At 35.5% G+C, this 20,700-nt stretch overlaps 1 protein-coding gene across 6 annotated transcripts in view; it reads left to right on the top strand.

Moving 5' to 3' along the window:
- The window catches only part of SLC38A9 (solute carrier family 38 member 9), a 91,674-nt gene that overhangs the window by 10,721 nt on the left and 60,253 nt on the right, over nucleotides 1–20,700 (top strand). For all 6 annotated transcript variants that reach the window (XR_005724808.1, XM_040262541.1, XM_040262543.1 and 3 more), the window contains exon 2: nucleotides 2,172–2,318. Coding sequence is in view for 3 of the 6 variants with exons in the window: in XM_040262541.1 (XP_040118475.1) it covers nucleotides 2,206–2,318 (113 nt within the window). In the remaining 3 variants the exon portion in view is untranslated. The remainder of the gene's footprint in view (nucleotides 1–2,171; nucleotides 2,319–20,700) is intronic.

Below are 20,700 nucleotides of genomic sequence, written 5' to 3'. Positions count from 1 at the left end.
AATGTTTTCTGTATCCTCAAAGAAAAGATTTACCTTTGCTTCAGCCAGTTACCTATAAGCTTTACCAAGCAAATAACCTGAAATTATGTTCACAGCTTTAAGTGTTCTTTGATCACCTTGCAAATCCATGAGGTACAGTTTGTAGTATATAATATTTCCCTCTACACAGACACACACACAGACACATACAGACACACACACAGGCTATGGTCAGTGTCAAGAAAACTTGTTTGTGATTCTCTTGTGAGGGAGTGAGGCACTTTTCAGCTCAGTTCAGTTCAGTCGTTCAGTCATGTCCACCTCTTTGCGACCCCATGCACTGTAGCACGCCAGGTCTCCCTTTCCATCACCAATTCCCGAAGTTTACCTAAACTCATGTCCATTGAGTCAGTGATGCCATCCAACCATCTCATCCTTTGTCGTCCCCTTCTCCTCCTGCCTTCAATCTTTCCCAGCATCAGGGTCTTTTACAGTGAGTCAGCTCTTTGCATCAGGTGGCCAAAGTACTGGAGTTTCAGCTTCAACATCAGTCCTTCCTGTGAACACCCAGGACTGATCTCCTTTAGGATGGACTGGTTGGATCTCCTTGCAGTCCAAGGGACTCTCAAGAGTCTTCTCCAACACCACAGTTCAAAAGCATCAATTCTTCAGCGCTCAGCTTTCTTTACAGTCCAACTCTCACATCCATACATGACTACTGGAAAAACCATAGCCTTGACTAGATAGACCTTTGTTGGCAAAGTAATGTCTCTGCTTTTTAATATGCTCTCTAGGTTGGTCATAACTTTCCTTCCAAGGAGTAAGGATCTTTTAATTTCATGACTGCAGTCACCATCTGCAGTGATTCTGAAACCCAAGAAAATAAACTCAGCCACTGTTTCCCTATCTATTTGCCATGAAGTGATGGGACCGGATGCCATGATCTTCGTTTTCTGAATGTTGAGCTTTAAGCCAACTTTTTCACTCTCCTCTTTCACTTTCATCAAGAGGCTCTTTAGTTCCTCTTCACTTTCTGCCATAAGGGTGGTGTCATCTGCATATCTGAGGTTATTGATATTTCTCCGGGCAATCTTGATTCTAGCTTGTGCTTCATCCAGCCCAGCATTTCTCACGATGTGCATATAAGTTAAATAAGCAAGGTGATAATATACAGCCTTGATGTACTCCTTTTCCTATTTGGAACCAGTCTGTTGTTCCATGTCTAGTTCTGTTGCTTCCTGACCTGCATACAGATTTCTCAAGAGGCAGGTCAGGTGGTCTGGTATTCCCATCTCTTGAATAATTTTCCAGTTTACTGTGATCCACACAGTAAAAGGCTTTGGCATAGTCAATAAAGCAGAAATAGATGTTTTTCTGGAACTTTCTTGTTTCCTCAATGATCCAGCTGGATGTTGGCAATTTGATCTCTGGCTCTTCTGCCTTTTCTAAAACCAGCTTGAACATCTAGAAGTTCACGGTTCACATATTGTTGAAGCCTGACTTGGTGAATTTTGAGCATTACTTTGCTAGCATGTGAGTTGAGTGCAATTGTGCAGTATTTTGAACATTCTTTGGCATTACCTTTCTTTGGGATTTCTTCCTGTTAACTCCTAATCTAATAGTGAAGCGCTCTGTAGTCACAGCTGTATGGGAAGTAGGGATAGGGGGTGATTTCTTACTATACTCATTCCTTATTTTGGATGAATTTGGGGGGTTGTCTTTTATTTCCCTACTATTCCACAAGATCTTGAAAACCCCAGCACAGTTTCTCCTGGCACAGCAAATACCTTCAGAACGGAGCCAACTTGTTTGAGCTACTTACTTTCTAGGTTCTTTAATTTCACCTACAAATGGCCTGCATTTCCTTACTATTTTCAAAAAAATTTTTTTAGTATTTTATCTAGTATTTTCAGTTGTTTTCTGCAGGAAAATGAACCCAAATAGCCTAATCTGTTTTATTACTGGGAATGGATTGCCTTGCTTCTTTTTTTATTAAGCTGAAAAATAAGTAGTAACTCCTTTTCAACTTAGCAAGTTTCTGGTAATGTATTTTAGACATATAGCTCATTAAGATATCTTCAGCAAATTCCTGTGTTTTTTTATTTCTTACACATGCAAATGTATTACCTATCAGTAGTAAAATAGTTCTTATATTAAACTTTAAATTATTTCTCTTTTCTGATTTATTACAGGACTGACTTCTTTAGTACTTAGAGTCTGAGAAAAATGGCAAATATGGATAGTGATTCTAGGCATCTTCTCATCCCTGAGGGAGATCATGAAGTAAATCCTGGACCTATGAATATCCAGTTTGATTCATCAGATATAAGATCTAAAAGGTAAGTGTTTAAAATAAAACATTTATTTCATAATTAAGACTTTTAGTTATTAAAATAGAAGTCATTATAACCAAATATATAGAGATTTTATTATAAAATATCTAATTTCTTACAGGCTCTGTATGTTTGTATATAAAGGGGAATATATATGAATACATTTTCTCACTTATATTTGACTTTTTAGACTAAACTCCCTATCTATCTCTGTCAGGGAAGGCTGAGGTAAGTTTTATGAAGTAATATGCATGTAACTCATTTTAACAAGTACATATTGATTGTCTGATCTGTGCAACGTATTACGCAAAGTCAGGCTTTCCCAAGTGGCTCAATGTTAAAGAAACCACCTGCCAGTGTAGGAGATGTAGGTTCGATCCCTGGGTCGGGAAGATCTCCTAGAGGAGGAAATGGCAACCCACTCAAGTATTCTTGCCTGGAGAATTCCATGGACAGAGGATCCTGATGGGCTACAGTCCGTGGGGTTGCAAAGAGTTGGACATGACTGAGCAACTGAGCACAAGTATGGGAAGTGCTGGGAATAGAACAGTAAAAATAATTCATAATCTTTACCTTCTTTGAGTTTAAATTCCAGCAGATAGTTTAAGATAATTAGAGTTTAAAATTTATTTCATTTCTTACCTTGACAATCCAAAAGAATCCACTGAAAAATTATTATAAATGCAATTTATAATAACAATTTATAAAAAACAATTCAGTAAAGTGGTTGTTTACAAAATAGGCAAAAATCAATTGCATTCTAATAAGAAAATGTAATGGAGGAAAAGATAAAATATATAGGAATAGCCTTAAGAATGTGCAAAATCTATATGAGAGAAACTCTAAAATACTAAAATAACAGCACATTGTTTATTCAAATCTGAGACGCTGATTAAAAGTTGTACTAATTTTGGTTGTTCTTTTTTTTTTAATATAAAACTAACATAAAGTGCTGCCCATAACTCTGATGCAACAATTTCTTAGAACTTAGAATTTTATTTTTGTACTTCCTAGAATTCTAGTGCAATTACAAAATTGAAAATATAAACAAAATATATCGGTTAAGATATTACAAATCTGATTCTTCACATAGTCTGGTTCTTCTGAATCGCTTTTTGACTTGCAGTCATCAAAAATCATTATTTTTTCCTGCTCACACAAAATTGTCCTTATTACCATTAAGAGCATTGATAGTGTAGTATTTCTTGAAAGAATTTTCTTCCAAATCACTGACACTTTTTAGTTTTGATGCTTGTACTTGCCTGATCTTACCAGAAGGTGTCACAGAAAGCTTTCTAACAACACTATGGCTCATATTTATTCCTTGCTGCTGCTAAGTCGCTTCAGTCATGTCCGACTCTGTGCGACCTCATAGACGGCAGCTCACCAGGCTCCCCCGTCCCTGGGATTCTCCAGGCAAGAACACTGGAGTGGGTTGCCATTTTCTTCTCCAACGCATTAAAGTGAAAAGTGAATGGTCTCTAAATGGTTTGATCATTGGAATGACCACAGATGACCTGTCATGCCACCAGGAGCAGTTACTTTCATGACTGCCACCTGGCTGACAGTGATTAAAAGATGTCCTGGATTATTAGATGCATCCATATTTTAGAAAGGACTAAATGTGTATTTTAGAGTTAATAAGATATTACATGTAACAAAAAGGGATATTCTGTTCTTAGTAGGGAAGACTCTAAAATACAGTGTCATGCTCTTTAAATTTTAACCCACAAAATTAATGTGATCTGCCCCTCACCAAAAAAAATGCCAGCAACCAATGCCAAAGTTTACATGGCCCAGCAGTTTCACTTCTAAACATTAATGTGCAATGTCAAATAGTATATGTACAGAGTTGTTTGATGCCCTGTTTCTTTATAATAGCAAAAGATTGAAAACAACAAAAATGTCTTTTCTTACAGGACTGTATAAATTATGGTGCCTTGATACAATGGAATATTTTTCACCCATTAAAAAGAAGGAAGTGACTTTATTACATATCAAAATGGAACAAATCTTCAACTTATTTTGTTAAATGAAAAAAGTCAAGTGCAGAGCAGTCAGTGTATATAGTATACTGCCATTTGGGTAAAGACATTAACAAGTTATATATAATGCAAATATATAGAAATGAGTCCAGGGGAGTAAATAGGAAACTGTAAGAGTGTTGTCTCCTCAGAAAGAAACTGAGTGCTTTAAGTGGGACATGTGGCAGTTACTGTTAGGTAAATGCCTAACTATTCAACAACCCCATCTATTCCTTGAACTTCTATTTTCCAGTTTTCTCAAACTCCGTTTCCTCTTCCATTTCTCCCAGGATCTAGGGCTTTCTTACTCATCTCTGTGTGCCAGTTTTTCTCAGGGAATTCACTCAAAAATCCCCTCTAGACAATGCTTTGTAAATTATACTTTTTCTTCCTCCCCTTATTCACTATTACTTATCTAACCTATTCGTGCACAGCTCTATTGTCTGTTTAACATGATGATGGCAAAAAATGCTAATTTTGTTAAGGCTGTAAGCAGTTTCCAATCCAGGAGATGAAAGAGGATTGGTTTAAACTATTCTTGATAATCCTGTTTCCATTTTCCAGATACTTAATTTTTTAGTCTTTTTTAGCAGCTTGAGCTGTATGAAATTTATCACATGAGAAATGTATCATTGTCATTTAAAGTGGCCATCAGAGAAGATAATGAAATGAATCTTATAATTTTCACTTGTATGTTTCAGTATCAGTGAATAGAAGGACTAATGAATGCTGATTAAATGCTCAGAACTTTCTTGAAACCTCTGAATTCTATGATAAATAATTGACCACTGTGACGATAGAACATAGGTCTTTAAAGTGCATTCCACTGTAATAGGTTGGCAGGAGTTCAAACAGTTCTCTGAGTATTTAACCATTTAGATTAAATGGAAGTATATTTTCTATAATGAAATTTGTCAAAATAAGAGGGAATCAACTATTTTCAATCATAGGATAACTGTCTAGGTAAGCATGTTTTAAGGAAGGCAAATTTTTATGAGTTTAGCAGTATTGAATGCTAATTTTCTTGTGAAATAATTTCAGGAACTTATTTGATAAGGGGAAAAAACAGGAATATCTCAAAATAATGTTATTTTGTGGGTAAAACAATATTTGTGTAAAATGTGGGTTATTACATAAATCTCAGATATACTGTATTTTTTAATTTATTAACTTTGAAAAAATTAGTGTTAATTTAGCCTTATCTTCACGTTTGTGAAATGATGAAGTATCGTTTATACTTTTTTCTAGTATCAGTTCAGTTCAGTTCAGTCGCTCAGTCATGTCCGACTCTTTGGGACCCCATGAATCGCAGCACACCAGGCCTCCCTGTCCATCACCAACTCCCGGAGTTCACTCAGACTCACGTCCATCGAGTCAGTGATGCCATCCAGCCATCTCATCCTCTGTCGTCCCCTTCTCCTCCTGCCCCCAATCCCTCCCAGCATTAGAGTCTTTTCCAATGAGTCAACTCTTCGCATCAGGTGGCCAAAGTACACATTGCAGTAAATACAAAGGAGTTAAAATAGCATTTATCCTTGTGCTACCTAAAATCATCTTTCATATAGCCACATTTGGGAAACTGTCTTCAGCTGTTAGAATATAAAAAATAACATTTGATACTTTTAGATTGCTTATTCTTAGTTTAATATGTGGTGGACTCTGTCTCTTCCACTAGGTGGCAATCAAAATCATGTTCCAGTTCAAACATAAAAATTTTAAGAAATGTTTGGGACTGAAAGTTTGTTGGACCTGCTTATCATTTTGGTGGACTGGGGATTAGACTTAGGTAGATGAAGGAGCTTGTCACTGTAGAGGAACCATACATGTCACAAGCATTTGGATCATTTGGAGAATTTTTGCAAATTACACAATTCCACATTTCTCTCTGCATGCCTCCCCTCACCTCCCTTATTAGTTTTTCTTCTGGTTTGGGGTAAAGAATGTGGATAGGGGGACAGAGAGGTTTAGAAATCTCTTATACTGTATTTGATATATGCCATTGGCAGTCACTGGCCTTAAGAGTTTGTTTTGCTGCTTTTCCCAGACTTTCTGGTAACCGGATATTAGAGCTGGTATTCAGGATTGCTTCATGCTCTGTTGCTGCTCTGGGATTATAACCTTTGGGAGTTGACCCTCCCAGCCAGCCTGAAACCAAGTTGGGATTTGAACTTCCCTTTTTCAGTTTTCTCAAACTCTGTTTCCTCTTCCATTTCTCCCAGGACCTAGGGCTTTCTTACTCATCTCTGTGTGCCCAGTTTTTCTCAGGGAATTCACTCAAAAATTCCCTCTAGACAATACTTTGTAAATTATACTTTTTTTCCTCCCCTTATTGACTAATGCTTATTTATCCTATTGGTGCCAGCTCTGTTGTCTGTTTAATGTTATGATGGCAAGCAATATGATGTGTCAAAGACCCAGTCTATTACTTTTTCATGACTATTTGCATTTTAATAAGGAGAATTCTAGAAATATAAAAGCCTAACCTAATCACTTTCATGCACTGGAGAAGGAAATGGCAACCCACTCCAGTGTTCTTGCCTGGAGAATCCCAGGGACGGGAGAGCCTGGTGGGCTGCTGTCTCTAGGGTCGCACAGCGTCGGACACGACTGAAGCAACTTAGCAGCAGCAGCAGCAGCAACCTAAGGATTAGATTTTTCTAATAACATTTCAAGTACTCTGGTAAGCCAGTGAGGTAGAGGTAGATACTTAAAATAGGCAGTATTCTGGGTGCCCTTCAAAGATACCAAGCATGCTTATGGCCCTTATTTTTTTTAAGTATTTATTTGTCTGCCCATGTGCAAACTGGCCTCTCTTACTGTCATCTGTCATTAATACTGTAACTAAATAGCAACCTGAATTGACTCTTTTTGTTATCTGTGGTCCGAGAGAGAGAAAGAGCAAGTGAGCGAGAGCGAGCAAGCACATAACAAAGTGAAGAGTTTACCTATTAACGTGTCCTAGGCCAACAACAGTGATTGGAAATGATTATTTGATTATTGAGGCTCAGTTGTTTAATAGTTGGGGATTTATACAGATCTAGTAAAGTAGTGTTTCCAGGAGTGTTGGTTTCCAGAGCTGTGTAATTGGATTTTGAGGAACTTGCCATCTATGTTAAATAGGCAGGACCAGGGCCCTTGACCATGTATCAGTGCCCTGGAGCTGAGGACCAGTTTTCTGGTTGTATATCTTTTGTTCCCTTCCCTCTCCTTCCTCCTTTCTCCTTTCTTCTTTTCTCTCCCTCTTTTGTCTTCTTCTCTCCCCTCTCTTCTCCCTACTTTCCACCATTATTTTTCTCCAGTAGAACTCTTTTTGCTAAATGCTTAAAGAGGGCAATCCTGGCCTTGGGTTTAGAGATGCTTTAAGTCTAGCTATGGACTTTGTTAGAATGGTATCTTATTTCTAGTTTCATTGGAACCTTTTTATTCTCTCCAGTTCATAGGTTCTTTTACTTCTGCCAGTCTTTCCAGAATGTCTTTGTTTGCATAACTATCCTTTTGCATTTATATTTGCTTTCCTGAGGTGCTTCCATTTCTTTTCCCTAGATCTGTCTGTCTTATCTGATTTTGCTGTTTCTTCCCTTGCCTGCAAACTAGTTCTTTATTTTCTTCCCTTTCTTCCTCCCTCATTAACATTATTTGGACAAATCTGAAGAAAGAGGGAGCCTAATAATGGAGTGTGACTGGTGCTTGTTAGGGCTAGTCAATCAAGTGTGTTTTGTTGGGAGGAAAGGGTATGAAGAGTTGGCCTAGCATTTTTCTGTCTACTCAGTTCTACTTAGTGTTATAACACCTCCAAGTATATAGTTGAAAAGGATTTTAGTGTGTCAACCAAAAAAAAAGTGTAGTGGGCTGCAAATAAGAAAAGAGTTTATGGCAGGGGCCGGTTTCTTAAAATTATAATTCAGGAGACACAGATTTGGGTAATCCTGAAAGAGTGTTCTGAGAAAAAGAGTCAGGGGCTTATAAAGACAGAAAGCGATGAGAATGTTAAAACTAGCCTGGAAAGAACTGATATCCTTAAGGAATCACGAGTTGTTATAGGATAGGGGTCCTAGATGTAAATTACTGTTTATTTTAGGGTAAGGGTCTGATAAGTATCTTGAGTTTCTGGCAGATGTTCTAAATAACTTGCTTATCAGGTCAAAAGGTCAGACTCCATCCAGGCTGAGACGTGCATAACTCATACTTCCTTAATAGCTTCCCGACTGCCTTTCAGATAACTCTCAGCAATACCAACTCCATTTGGATTTTCCTTTCATAAGTAATTATATCATTACTGCAAAAGTGATGAAACCCATTGCAAACTCATTCAATTTTCTTATTAAAGAAAATTAAAACTCCTTTTAACCAACAGACAAAATCAAATATTTGAAATTGGAGGCTCATGAAATTTAGGGATCTTGTCAAAATCCTAATGGATGACTGTAGCCCAAAGATAAGGAATTAATATAAAAGTAACATACTGAGATTATGTATCTTTGTCTTGTCTGTTATGTTTTAGTCTTAATCTCAAATTGTCTCCAGAAGTCTACTATATAATTTTCCTATGGCTTCTTGTTTTAAGATTTCATCTTGCAATCTATTCTGTATTCCTTTGTCCCCAAGTATAGTTTCTAAGGGCTTTTAAATATTAAGAGATAAGTGAATGCCTCAACATTTCAAGCTAAGAAATACTTTTCTATAAAGTGACATAGAAAATTACTTTGGTGCTATGCTTATTTTAAAAAGTTTGATTCATTTGCAACAACATCACACTTCCTCATTTTTTCTATTTCAGTTAGCTTATAATTTAACTTGGCATGTATCACTACTTCAATTAACATTAATTCTCTTTTATCAGATTCATATCTGACTTGTTATTTATTCTAACACTAGTTTTTATATCTACCAATGCCTCTGATTTTTTATTTTATTATACTTCTTCCACAGAGTGGCTTCTAATCTCTTAAATCCTGGCTTATTTATTATATGTAGCCATTGGTCTTCATCCTGTCTTTGTTGTTATGCCCTAGCTCTTATATATTGTTATTACTTTAGTATGTTATTTTCATTTTGTTTCTCCTTTATTATAGTTGGCTCAGAGGATAAGTGTCTCCCTACAATGTGGGAGACCTGGGTTCGATTCCTGGGTTGGGAAGATCCTCTGGAGAAGGAAATGGCAACCCACTCCAGTACTCTTGCCTGAAAAATCCCATGGACGGAGAAGCCTGGTAGGCTACGGTCCATGGGATCACAAAGAGTCAGACACGACTGAGCAACTTCACTTCACTTATTATAGTTAGAGAATAATTTTTATAAATATTTTCTATTTTATTTCAGCATTATTGAGGCATAATTGGCCTGTTTTATTAAGGCTAGTAAATTTGGGTGTTAAAAATAATTGCTTAAAAAGAGGGCATGATCCTTAAACATTGCTAGTGGAATTGAAACATGATATAGCCACTCATTGGTCCTTCCAGTTTTACTGAGATATAATGGACATCCAGCACTTTATAAGTTTAAGCTGTACACCATAATGATTTGACTTACATCATGAAATGATTATCACAATAAGTTTAGTATACATCCATCATCTCATGTAGATACAAAAATTTAAAAACAGAAACAAATATTTTTCCTTATAATGAGAACTCTTAGGATTTATTCTCTTAACAACTTTCATATATAACATACAGCAGTATTAACTGTATTTATCATGTTGTACATTATATTCCTAGTACGTATTTACTTTGTAACTGAAAGTTTATAATCGTTTTCACTGCCTGTCTTCTTCCATCCTCACCTCTACCTGCCTCTGGTATAGTCTTTATTTCTATTCAGTCTTTATATCTATGAATTTGTTTTTGAAGTATAATTGACCTGTAACACAGTTCGTTCCTCTTATACAACATAGTGATTTGACATTTCTGTGCATTTTAAAATGATCACTTCAATAAGCTTAGTTATGATCTGTCACCATACAAAGATACTACACTGACTTTGTTTCCCATACCATTCATTTCATACCCATGACTTCTTTTGCAGCTAGTATAGCCACTTTTGACAACAGTGTGATAATTCCTAGAAATGTTAAGTATAGGATTATCATTTGACTTAACAATTCTACACCTAGGTATATACTCAAGAGAATTGAAACATATGTCCAAACAAATATAAAGAAATGTCCATAACATTTATAATAGCCCAAAGTGGAAGCAATCCAAATATCCACCAGTTGATATATGTATAAACCAAATGTAGTATATCCGTACAACATAATATTATTTGACCATAAAAAGGATTAAAGTGTCAATATATGCTACAATATGTATGAACCTTGAAAACATGTTATATAAAAGAGGCCACACAAAAAAAGACATATATGATTCAATTTATATGAACTGTCTAAATTAGGTAAAGGCAATAGAGACAGAAAGCAGATTAATGGTTGCAGATGCTGGCGAGAGGGAATAATGGAACTTCTTTTTGGAGTGATGAAAAGTTCTAAAGTTGATTATGGTGGGACTTCCCTGGCAGTCCAGTGGTTAAGACTCCACACTTCCACTGCAGGGGGCGAAAGTGGTACCCCTAATGGGAGAACTAAGATCCCACATTCCACATGGCATAGCCAAAAAACAAAAAATTGGTTTTGGTGCTTGAGGGACAACTCCATGAATGTTCTAAAAACTATTGAATGACACATTTAAATGGGTAAATTTTACAGTATGTGAATTAATATTTTAATAATCTATCATTTTTAATAAAGTATTTTTATTTTATTTATTTTTAAACTCTTTGGCCATGTCATGCAGCATGTGGGATCTTAATTCCCAGCCAGGAATCAAACCCATGCTCCCTGCAATGGAAATGTGGAGTCTTAGCTACTAGACCTACTAGACAGACTGCCAGGGAAGTCTTGTTAATCTGTTACTTTTTTTTTAGTTAAAGAGGGCAAAGGAGATTTTTGCTTATGACAAGGGCAGACTAAGGAATTTGGACCAACCAACTGCTGAGAATAACTAGAAAAACTTACCCCCTCCCCAATTTTTTTAATGTGCCTACAGACATAGGAGAACTGATAAGACAAGAACAGTAGGATCTAGATCTCGAAGAAGGAGGGCACCAAGAAAGGGAAGTGCAGCATTTCCTCAAGAGTATCTGCCAATTCTAGTTTAAGTTTATTAGCTGAGAAGCTATTAAATTGACAGAGCTTTTGACAGCTTTACAAGGCTACAGGGAGAAAAATTGGAATACAGTGCTCACTAAAAGTAGGCAGGCCCCGTGCAAACTTCAAGTTGAAAAGCCTAGAAATATGAATGAACTGGAAATAGAATGGTCTTCTTTCAGAGACTGTAGCTCAACTTTAACTCATCTCAGTTCCTAAAATTGAATTAAGGTAATCTAGGTCTGCTAAGTATCTTAAATTGGCTCCCCAAAGCAAATGTATATCCTTTCTAAAGAAAATAATATTATTCTAAGGCTTCAACTAATTTATACTATTTTCTGTATACTAAAATTCCATTAAGTACAATGCCAGGTACTTAAATGCCAGGCAGAGAGGATAAACCAACATGATTAGAAATTAGAGACTTGATTCGCAATAAAGACTGACATGGTCCAGATGATGGAGTTACCAGAAACAGACTTTTAAAGACTATGTTAATATGTTCAAGAAAACTGAAATAAGATTGAGAATTTTGGCACTGGCTAAAAATATAAAAAAGAACCAAACTCATAGAAAATGTTTGCTGAATAAAAAAAGGGCCCAGATGGAAAATCTGGGACCAAAAGACAGAAAACAGTAACCTAATGTAAGAAATCAGTCAATGATGAAAACAAATCAAGGCAAGGATGTAGAGTAGGAGTGATTATGCAGTACTAGAGTAAGTGTAAATTAGTATAATCACTTTGCAAGAGAGTTTGTAATTATCTGCTAGCATTTAGTATACACTATTTGTAATCAATGGAAACATTTCACCAAGAGACATGTACACAAATATAGATTATAAGTTATTCATAAGAGTGCCAAACTGGAAACAACCTGGATACCCACCATACAGCTATGGTTAAATAAATCATATTTTAATGTAATGGAATATTATACATTTATAAAAATGAACAATCTACAGCTGCAAACAAGAATATGGATGAACCTCAGAAAGATAATGTTGGTGAAAGAAGCTAAACAGAAAACACACATTGTGTGATTACACTTTATGTAAAGCTCAAAAGCAAGTAAAACTGAGTGCAGAGTGCATGTATGTAGGTCTATACTTATCTGAAAATATACTAGAATGTTAACTGATTATTTCTAATGGGTGATTTTTATTTTGTTATATAACATCTGTATTATCCTCAATATAAACAGTGTACTACTTTTATTAAAAAAAAAGCTTATCCAGAAAATATAGCATTCCTATAGTTTAGGATAAAAATAGTATATACAAAATGAAAAACCCATTTTCTTACAGTGTTTAAATCAACTGTACTTCTATAGGATGATAAATTTATCTTTTTTTCTCTTAAGAGTAGATTTTGTTTTGTTCTTGTATAGAGAAGGTTCTGGAAAAAGACAAAAGCATAAAGAAACATATACCCATCACACAGAGGCAAGTGTTGTTAAAGCATTTTAGTATATTTTCTCCTATCCTTTTCAGTGATTTTTTAATGAGATCATATGCTATATACAGTTTTAATTTTTTTAACTTTTTCAATTAAAATTTTTATTACATGCTGTTGTTACTTCTGCAAAATATCCTTAGTTGTCTGCCTGTTGACCTGTTTTTTCTCCTTCTCTGCTTCTGTCCCTTGCTCTCTACTTCCTTCCTTCCTTTGTTTTGTTCTTCTTTCCCTTCCTTTTGTCAGTAAACATTCACGAAGCTCCTTTTGGTGCTAGACACTCTGGGGAAGGAGATAGACACTCAGCAAAAGTAAAAGAGGTTATAAATATTTGATATGTATTTATATATGTATATTATATATGTATATAAACACACACATATGTATATATACACACACACATATGTATAGACACGCATATATGTTTTTTCAACTCAGTACTCATTTTTAATTAGAAAAAAGTACTGATTTAACCCCATCCTGATCCAGCATTACCAAGAACCCATGGGATCATATCCCAGCAAATAACTATGCTATAGGGTCTGGCTAAGTTCAGCAAAGAGTAGAATGAGGTCATCTGTGGTACTAATGGATAGGTGCTTTGGAGGTTTCTGTGCAGGCATTTCTTTAAGAACATTCATTGGTCAAGTGCAGAAGTCAGCAAACTTTTTTTCTGTAAGGGGCCAGGTAGTAAATATTTTAGGGTTTGTGGGCATATGCACTCAGTTTTTGGAATGAAAACAGCCATAGACAACACATAACTGCATGGGGCTTGCTGTGTTCTGATAAAACTTTATTGATAAAAACAGACCATGGGCCAGACTTGTCCTATCTGGCTGTAACTACCAACCTCTGGTCTGCAAGGAGGGCCTGGACTTAGGTACAAGCAACTGTAGGGACTGGTACTTCTGTTGCTGTGACCCCTAGGATACCTCTTGCCTTGCTTCTGGAGAAGTTAAAAAAGTAAGGTCCACTTACCTTAATTTCTCTCCACCCTCACAGTTGCTTCTAATAGTTGTTCTAATCAAAAGAGCCTTTTGCATAATAAAACAGTCTCCAGCTTCTCCCTGAACCTCAGGCCTCTGCAGCAAATCTAGAGGTCTTTGGCAAGGTCATCTAAGGGTTTTAGCTGCCATAAATTCTAGGGATTATGACTGAGGCTAAGAATGATAAGTAAGGAGAAAGTACCAGATTTCAAGAAATTGTAAAAGGTTTTATAATAAAAATTATCCTTAAGGATCATTGAAATGCCCCAAAAAGCTATAATCATTTTTCCATATTAAGAATTATTTCCAAATATCATTTTACATAAATGCATATTACTTAAATATATCATAATTTAACAGTGTTTAACTATTAAGCTGTTCACAATTTTAATTATTTTAAATAATGCTTTGCTTAGCAGCTTTCTACATGCCATATTTATACCATATTTTGCTTTCTTCTAGTAGAGTCTCAAAAGTATAATTATTAGAATAAAAGGATGTAAAGCACAATTAAGGTTTTTTTATGTATTACTATATAGCCAAATTGTTATCTAGAAAGGCTGTGCAACTTTATACTCCTACCATCTATGCGTGGAAGTTCCTGTGTCAGAATCCCCTTTCTAGCACTGTTTATTTTCTTATTCACTAAATTGTTTATAAAACTTTCCTATATGTAAAATTAGTTGATAAGAGCCAGTTGGCAGCAGATTTCATGTTGGACTGTTGCCTTTTATCAGACTGTTCAGTTATTTTGGGAGTGGTTTGCTAAGTTATATGGCATACAACCAACAGTGGATTCTGGTCAGGCTACTACAGTGTTTGCCATTTGGGTTGAAGGCCAGTTTGTGTAGACCATTTGTTGCTAGTGTCTTTCTAGTGGCGAAGCAGAAGTTCTCTTAGCTGCTTTACCTTTTTTTTTTTTTTTTTTTATCTTGTTTGGCTCCACCAGGTTTTAGTTGAATCATGCAAGATCTTCACTTGTGGCATCCAAACTTCTAGTTGCAAGTGTGTGGGATCCCACACATGTAGTTCCCTGATCAGAGATCAAACCCCCTGCATTGGGAACATGCAGCCCTTAGCCACTGGATCCCCAGGGAAGTCCCCCATTTATCTTTCTTGAGGTTCATGATAAAGATTTCTAAAGCTTGATAAGTAGTTGTTGTTGTTGTTCATTTGCTAAGTTGTGTCTGACTCTTTGGAACCCCATGAACTGTAGTACACCAGGCTTCCCTGTCCTTCACTATGTCCTGGAGTTTGTTTAAATTCATGTCCATTGAGTCGGCGATGCCTTCCAACCATCTATCTCATCGTCTGTTGCCTCCTTCTGCCTTGAATCTTTCCCAGCATCAGGATCTTTTCCAATGAGTCGGCTCTTTGCATCAGGTGGCCAAAGTATTGGAGCTTCAGCATCGGTCCTTCCAATGACTATTCAGGGTTGATTTCTTTTAGGATTGACTGGTTTGATCTCCTTAGTATTCCTTTCTTAAATTATGGGAGAGGAATAAGAGCAAGGCTCTTTCTCTGGTAATCTGTTTAAAGAGTAGATGAATATTTTGTGTTTTCAGTCTCTAGGTAACAAGGTAATGAAGAAAGCAATTCTAGTGTTCATCTGAAGAATCATAAGTATATATCAAAAATAAGACTTGTCTCAATATATATACTTACTGAAGTATTTCATTACATTTCCAGCTTTTGAGGAAATTTTAGTTAAAATGCTGGCCTGGCAATTTTCTTTTCCCCTGCTTTTTTTCTTTTTTATTGGGGAGTAATTAGGCTTTGAAACTAGAAATTTCATTTCTCTTCCAGAAATTCTTTTGGTAGATTTGTGTAAGAAGGAGAGTAATAATTGATGTGACATTGAAGGTTGAAGCCTAGAATATCTATAATTTATATTATTACTTATTTATAATTAATATAAATAATTATAACTAAGTATATAATTAAGTATATCTTAGTTATAATTTATAATTAAGACAAATTCTTTTCTTCCAAAAATTAATAATACTCTTACTTTATTGCAGTTAAAGAAATTGAGACAATTTGGGACTTATTTTGGCATTCTGATAAAACAAGTGAAAGGAAGAACTGCTTGGAGAGTGTGCCCTCTTGGGAATTTTTCCCACATTCCTAATCTTACTTTGTAGAATGTCACTTATGGTGTTGTGTTGGAACTGCCTTTTCTAGGTAGAAAATAGGATGGGGTGGTGGTGGTGGTAGTGTTTTATATCAACCTAGAGAAAAACAAAAGAACTGTTATGTTTGTATATACTTACAGGTGCTTCTAGCATCTTAACTTTGTTGAAAGTTCTTGATGTTTATTTATATAATTCTTTTGGCCTCATTTCAGTGCTGATGCTAACATCAAAACAAACAAAAAAAAAAACCTTACATTTATGTTATTGATCATTTTGTAGCCATGAAAGAAGAGATTGTTTGTTTTCAGCACAGTCGAATTAAAACAATTTATGGGTTTTTAAAAACCAAAATTTGAAAGCATGAATTGCACTGAAAGAATGTGTAAATTCATTCTTAGCAGCATCTGTGTATATATGTACTTCTTTTTTTTTCCTTTTTGTTTCATTTTCTTTTTTATTTTTTTTGTATGTGTACTTCTGTATTATGTATATTATAAAACACAAAAATAGAAATTTAAAAATTATGTAATGATCTTGATAGAATTAACTTTGAAGAAGTAAAAGTCACTCAATTGTATCTGACTCTTTGTGACCCCATGAATATACAGTCCATGGAATTCTCCAGGCCAGAATACTGAGTGGGTAGCCTTTCCCTTCTCCAGGGGATCTTCCCAACCCAGGGATTGAACTCAGGTCTTCTGCATTGCAGGCAGATTCTTTACCAGCTGAGCCCCAAGAGAAGCCCAGCATGCTAGAGTGGGTAGCTTATCCCTTCTCCAGTGGCTCTCCTCGACCCAGGAATCAAACCGGGGTCTCCTGCATTGCAGGCAGATTCTTTACCAACTGAAGCTATCAGGGAATCCCAGTAGAATTAACTTTAAATTTTATTTAACAATACATTAAAACTTTTATTTTACTTTATAATATTAACAATAACAATAGAATATGCTTTATTATTTTTGAAAATCTTATAACACCTTGCCACAATAGTAATTCAAGATAATTTGAAATTAATTTCTGCTCATCCTACAATAATATATGGAAGTTTTTGTTGAAATTTGCCTGGTAAATTTTTATCCTTCTCAATATGACTCAATCATATTTAGTGACTGCTGTGCTAATTTGTGTATTCTGGTATTCCTTGTTATTAATATTTTTAAAACCCCAAATACTCCTATTTTTACTGGTTTAATACTGTTAACTTGGAAACAACCAGTAGCATTGTTCACCTTTCTTGGTTCTCTCTCCAGTCTACCCTCCCACCTCTCCTCTCCAGAAATAAAATTAAAAAAAAATACACTGGTTTAGAGAGAGCCTTCAGAAAGTAGCTAATCTCTTGCCTGAGGGGAAGGAGAAATTAACAGAATCATCCTTCTCAGGCTAACTGGAATTAAAATCAAAACTGTTACAAGCCAGTAGCTTCTTGGCCAGAATGGAGGAGCTACCTCACTGGTCTGAAAGTATATTAGGGGGGAGCTAAATACTTCAGGGGTATCCATTTGGAAGGTACTCTGATGAGAAGGATACAAAGGAGAAAGAATCATTAGATATACGCAGATCTAATAATTTGCATTGGAATTATAACTTTATAAAGTTTTTATACTGTTTTATCCAAAATATAAATTTTCATGTTTGAAATAAATTGAATGTTTAATGTCACTGACTTTTAGCCATCTTATACTCTGAATACTTTTTAGTGAAGATATTAGTATTAATACCTAGTATTAAATAAATACCTAGATACTGGTATTGTCATTTGCTTTATTATTACAATTTTTACTTTGATTTTTTTGTGTGGTTAATAACATGTTCAAAGACCATTTACATTATTTGGAAGTTCTTAAACATTAGAAAAATTTTAATCCGCATCTATAAAATTGCAGTTTTGAGTTTTATTGGTGACAGACATTATTTTCAACAATAAAATCATGTAATAATGGAAACATTTTTAAACATCCATTATCAGAATATTTTCTGTATAATGTGTGTTTTTTAAAAAGCAACTGCTTTTTCAGGGACTTCCCTGACAGACCAGTGGTTAAAACTCCAAGATTTCAATACAGGGTACACAGGTTCGATCCCTGATCAGGGAACCAGAATCCCAAATGTCACTCAGAATGGCAATAAATTAATTTTCAAAAAGCAACTTCTTTCTCAGTCATTGTTACAATATCTTTACTTTGAAGGGAGACAGATTAGGTATGTGGGGAGTTATTTTAGTTTTGGATACCTTCTGGGTACCTATGTAGCATACTGTTGACAGCCACAAGTCATCATAGAAGAGGTCAACAAATTTGGAACAGTTGTCTTGTTACAGAAAAAAGGTAGCTAATTCATACTTAAGTTTAATAAATCTTTAAGATATTTTGCCACAAGATAACCAGCAAATTTCTATATGGTACACAAGAATTTTTGGGTCCCTCTTGATCTCATTAATGAATTTTGAAAGAATATGTTACTTTAAGATCTATTTTTAAAGTTCTTTTTATCATATGTTATATACAGTATACAGGAAAGTATATGGTACATATGTACAATTTAAAAATTCATAAAGCCCACACCCATCCAACCAACAGTGAGGTCTAGAAATTAGCTGCATGGCAGCTGTTTTGAAGCTATTTTGAAGGTGTGTGTCTTTCACCAAACACATCCCTCTGCCTCCCTATAGGTAGTCACTCTCATGACATTTATGTGATCATCTTCCTGCTTTTCTTTATTATCTATTGTCTATGTATCCCTAAATACTGAATTCAATTTTACCTGTTTCTGCATCTCATGTAAATGGGATCCTACTCTGTATATTCTTTTGTGACTTTTGTTGAGCATTATAGTTTTCATCCAAGTGGTACATAACTACTTTCATTGCCAGTAGTTTCAAGCATTTTATTCTGTAGGTATCTGCAGTTTATTTATTCATTCTACTTTCGAACATTTGGGATATTTCCACTGTGGGACTTTTACAAAGAATGACATTATTGTATGTGTCTCCTGGTATATATATACGAGAACTCTTCTAGGATATATCCCTGGGGGTAAATTTGATGAGTAGTAGTGTATATGTACATTCAACTTCAGCTTCCCAGGTGGCTCAGAGGTTAAAGCATCCGCCTGTAATGCGGGAGACCTGGGTCTGATCCCTGGGTCAGGAAGATCCCCTGGAGAAGGAAATGGCAACCCACTCCAGTATTCTTGCCTGGAGAATCCCATGGACGGAGGATCCTGGTGGGCTACAGTCCACCAGGTCACAAAGAGTCAGACACGACTGAGTGACTTCATGTTCACTTTCACTTTCATATTCAACTTCACTAGATAGTGCCAGACTATTTTCCACAGGGGTTATACCAGCTTCTATTCCCAGTAGAGTTTCCATTGTTCTACCTCCTACTAGTACTTGATATTGTGAGATTGCTAAATTTTCACCATTCTGATCAACATATTATACTGTGTCATTGTATTTTTTCCATGAGATGGAAGTTGGTAAAATGTTATTAATGATAACCAGTTGTGGGATTATAGGTGATTTTTCTGTTTTTTATGCTTTTAAAGCATTTTCCTATAGTATTTACACTTACCTCTTCAGCTACCACTTCATTGCTCTCATTCCTCTTTACAGAAAACTCCTTGCAAGGATTATTTGTACTCACCATACCAAATTTTTCTCTTGAACCCAGTTCATCCAGGATTTTGCTCTAACTACTCCGCCAAAACTGCTCACATGCAGGTTACCAGTGGTCGTTTCATAGACTAGTCCTCATCTCATTTGACTTAGCAGTAGTCACAATCATTTGACACAATCGTTCTCTAACTCTGAAAAGTCTTTAATTTGCTTGAGGATACCATACTAAATTGATTTTCTTTTAGGTTGCTGCTTCTCATTTTTTATAGCTTTTGATACTTTGATTATTCCCTCCATCATTTCTCCCCCAGGTATTTATTAAAAAATTTTTTTTAAACTAAAGAAAAGTTTAAAATGTTATCTTCATGATTTTTGATTTTTTCTGATTATAAAAGCAATATAGGTTTTGATGATCATACTGTGGTTATATAAGATGTCATCATTGGGGGTTTACCCGCATGAAGTGTATATGGGAAATCTTTGTAGTATTTTTTCCAACTTCTATATTTCTAAAGTGATTTCAAAATGCATTTATTCACTGTATTTTATTGGGCTCCTATGATATGCCAGGTACTGCCTGAGAATAGAGTAGTGACCAAATTGACAAAAATCCCTGCTCTCATGAAGCTTTTATTTATTAGAGGTAATCAGTAGTAAATAAAAAGTGCATATTATGCTAGATAGTATAAATGCTAGAGAGAAAATGTAAGGCAGAAAAGCAGAGATGGTGTATAAGAAATGACAGGGATGGAGAAGAGAGGTTGAAATTTTAGGTAGGGTGACAAGGATAACCAAATGTCTCATTGAGAAAGGGGACTTTGAGGAAGGACTTGAAAGAAGAAGCAAGCCATGAAAATATTTAGGAGAAAGGCCTTCAGAGCCTTTGTTTAAAGTAATAATGAAGATCCTAAAGTAGATACATGCTTTCAGTGTGTCAGGAATCATGAGGAGGGTACGGGGGTTAGTGTGGTACACAAATCCTAGAGGTGGGGTGGGAGAAGGGTAGCAGAGAGCGGTTATGATATGTGA

Source organism: Oryx dammah, unplaced genomic scaffold (genome assembly GCF_014754425.2).
Source record: "Oryx dammah isolate SB20612 unplaced genomic scaffold, SCBI_Odam_1.1 HiC_scaffold_20, whole genome shotgun sequence".
NCBI lineage: Eukaryota > Metazoa > Chordata > Mammalia > Artiodactyla > Bovidae > Oryx > Oryx dammah.
This window is presented reverse-complemented; position numbering and strand designations above follow the sequence as displayed.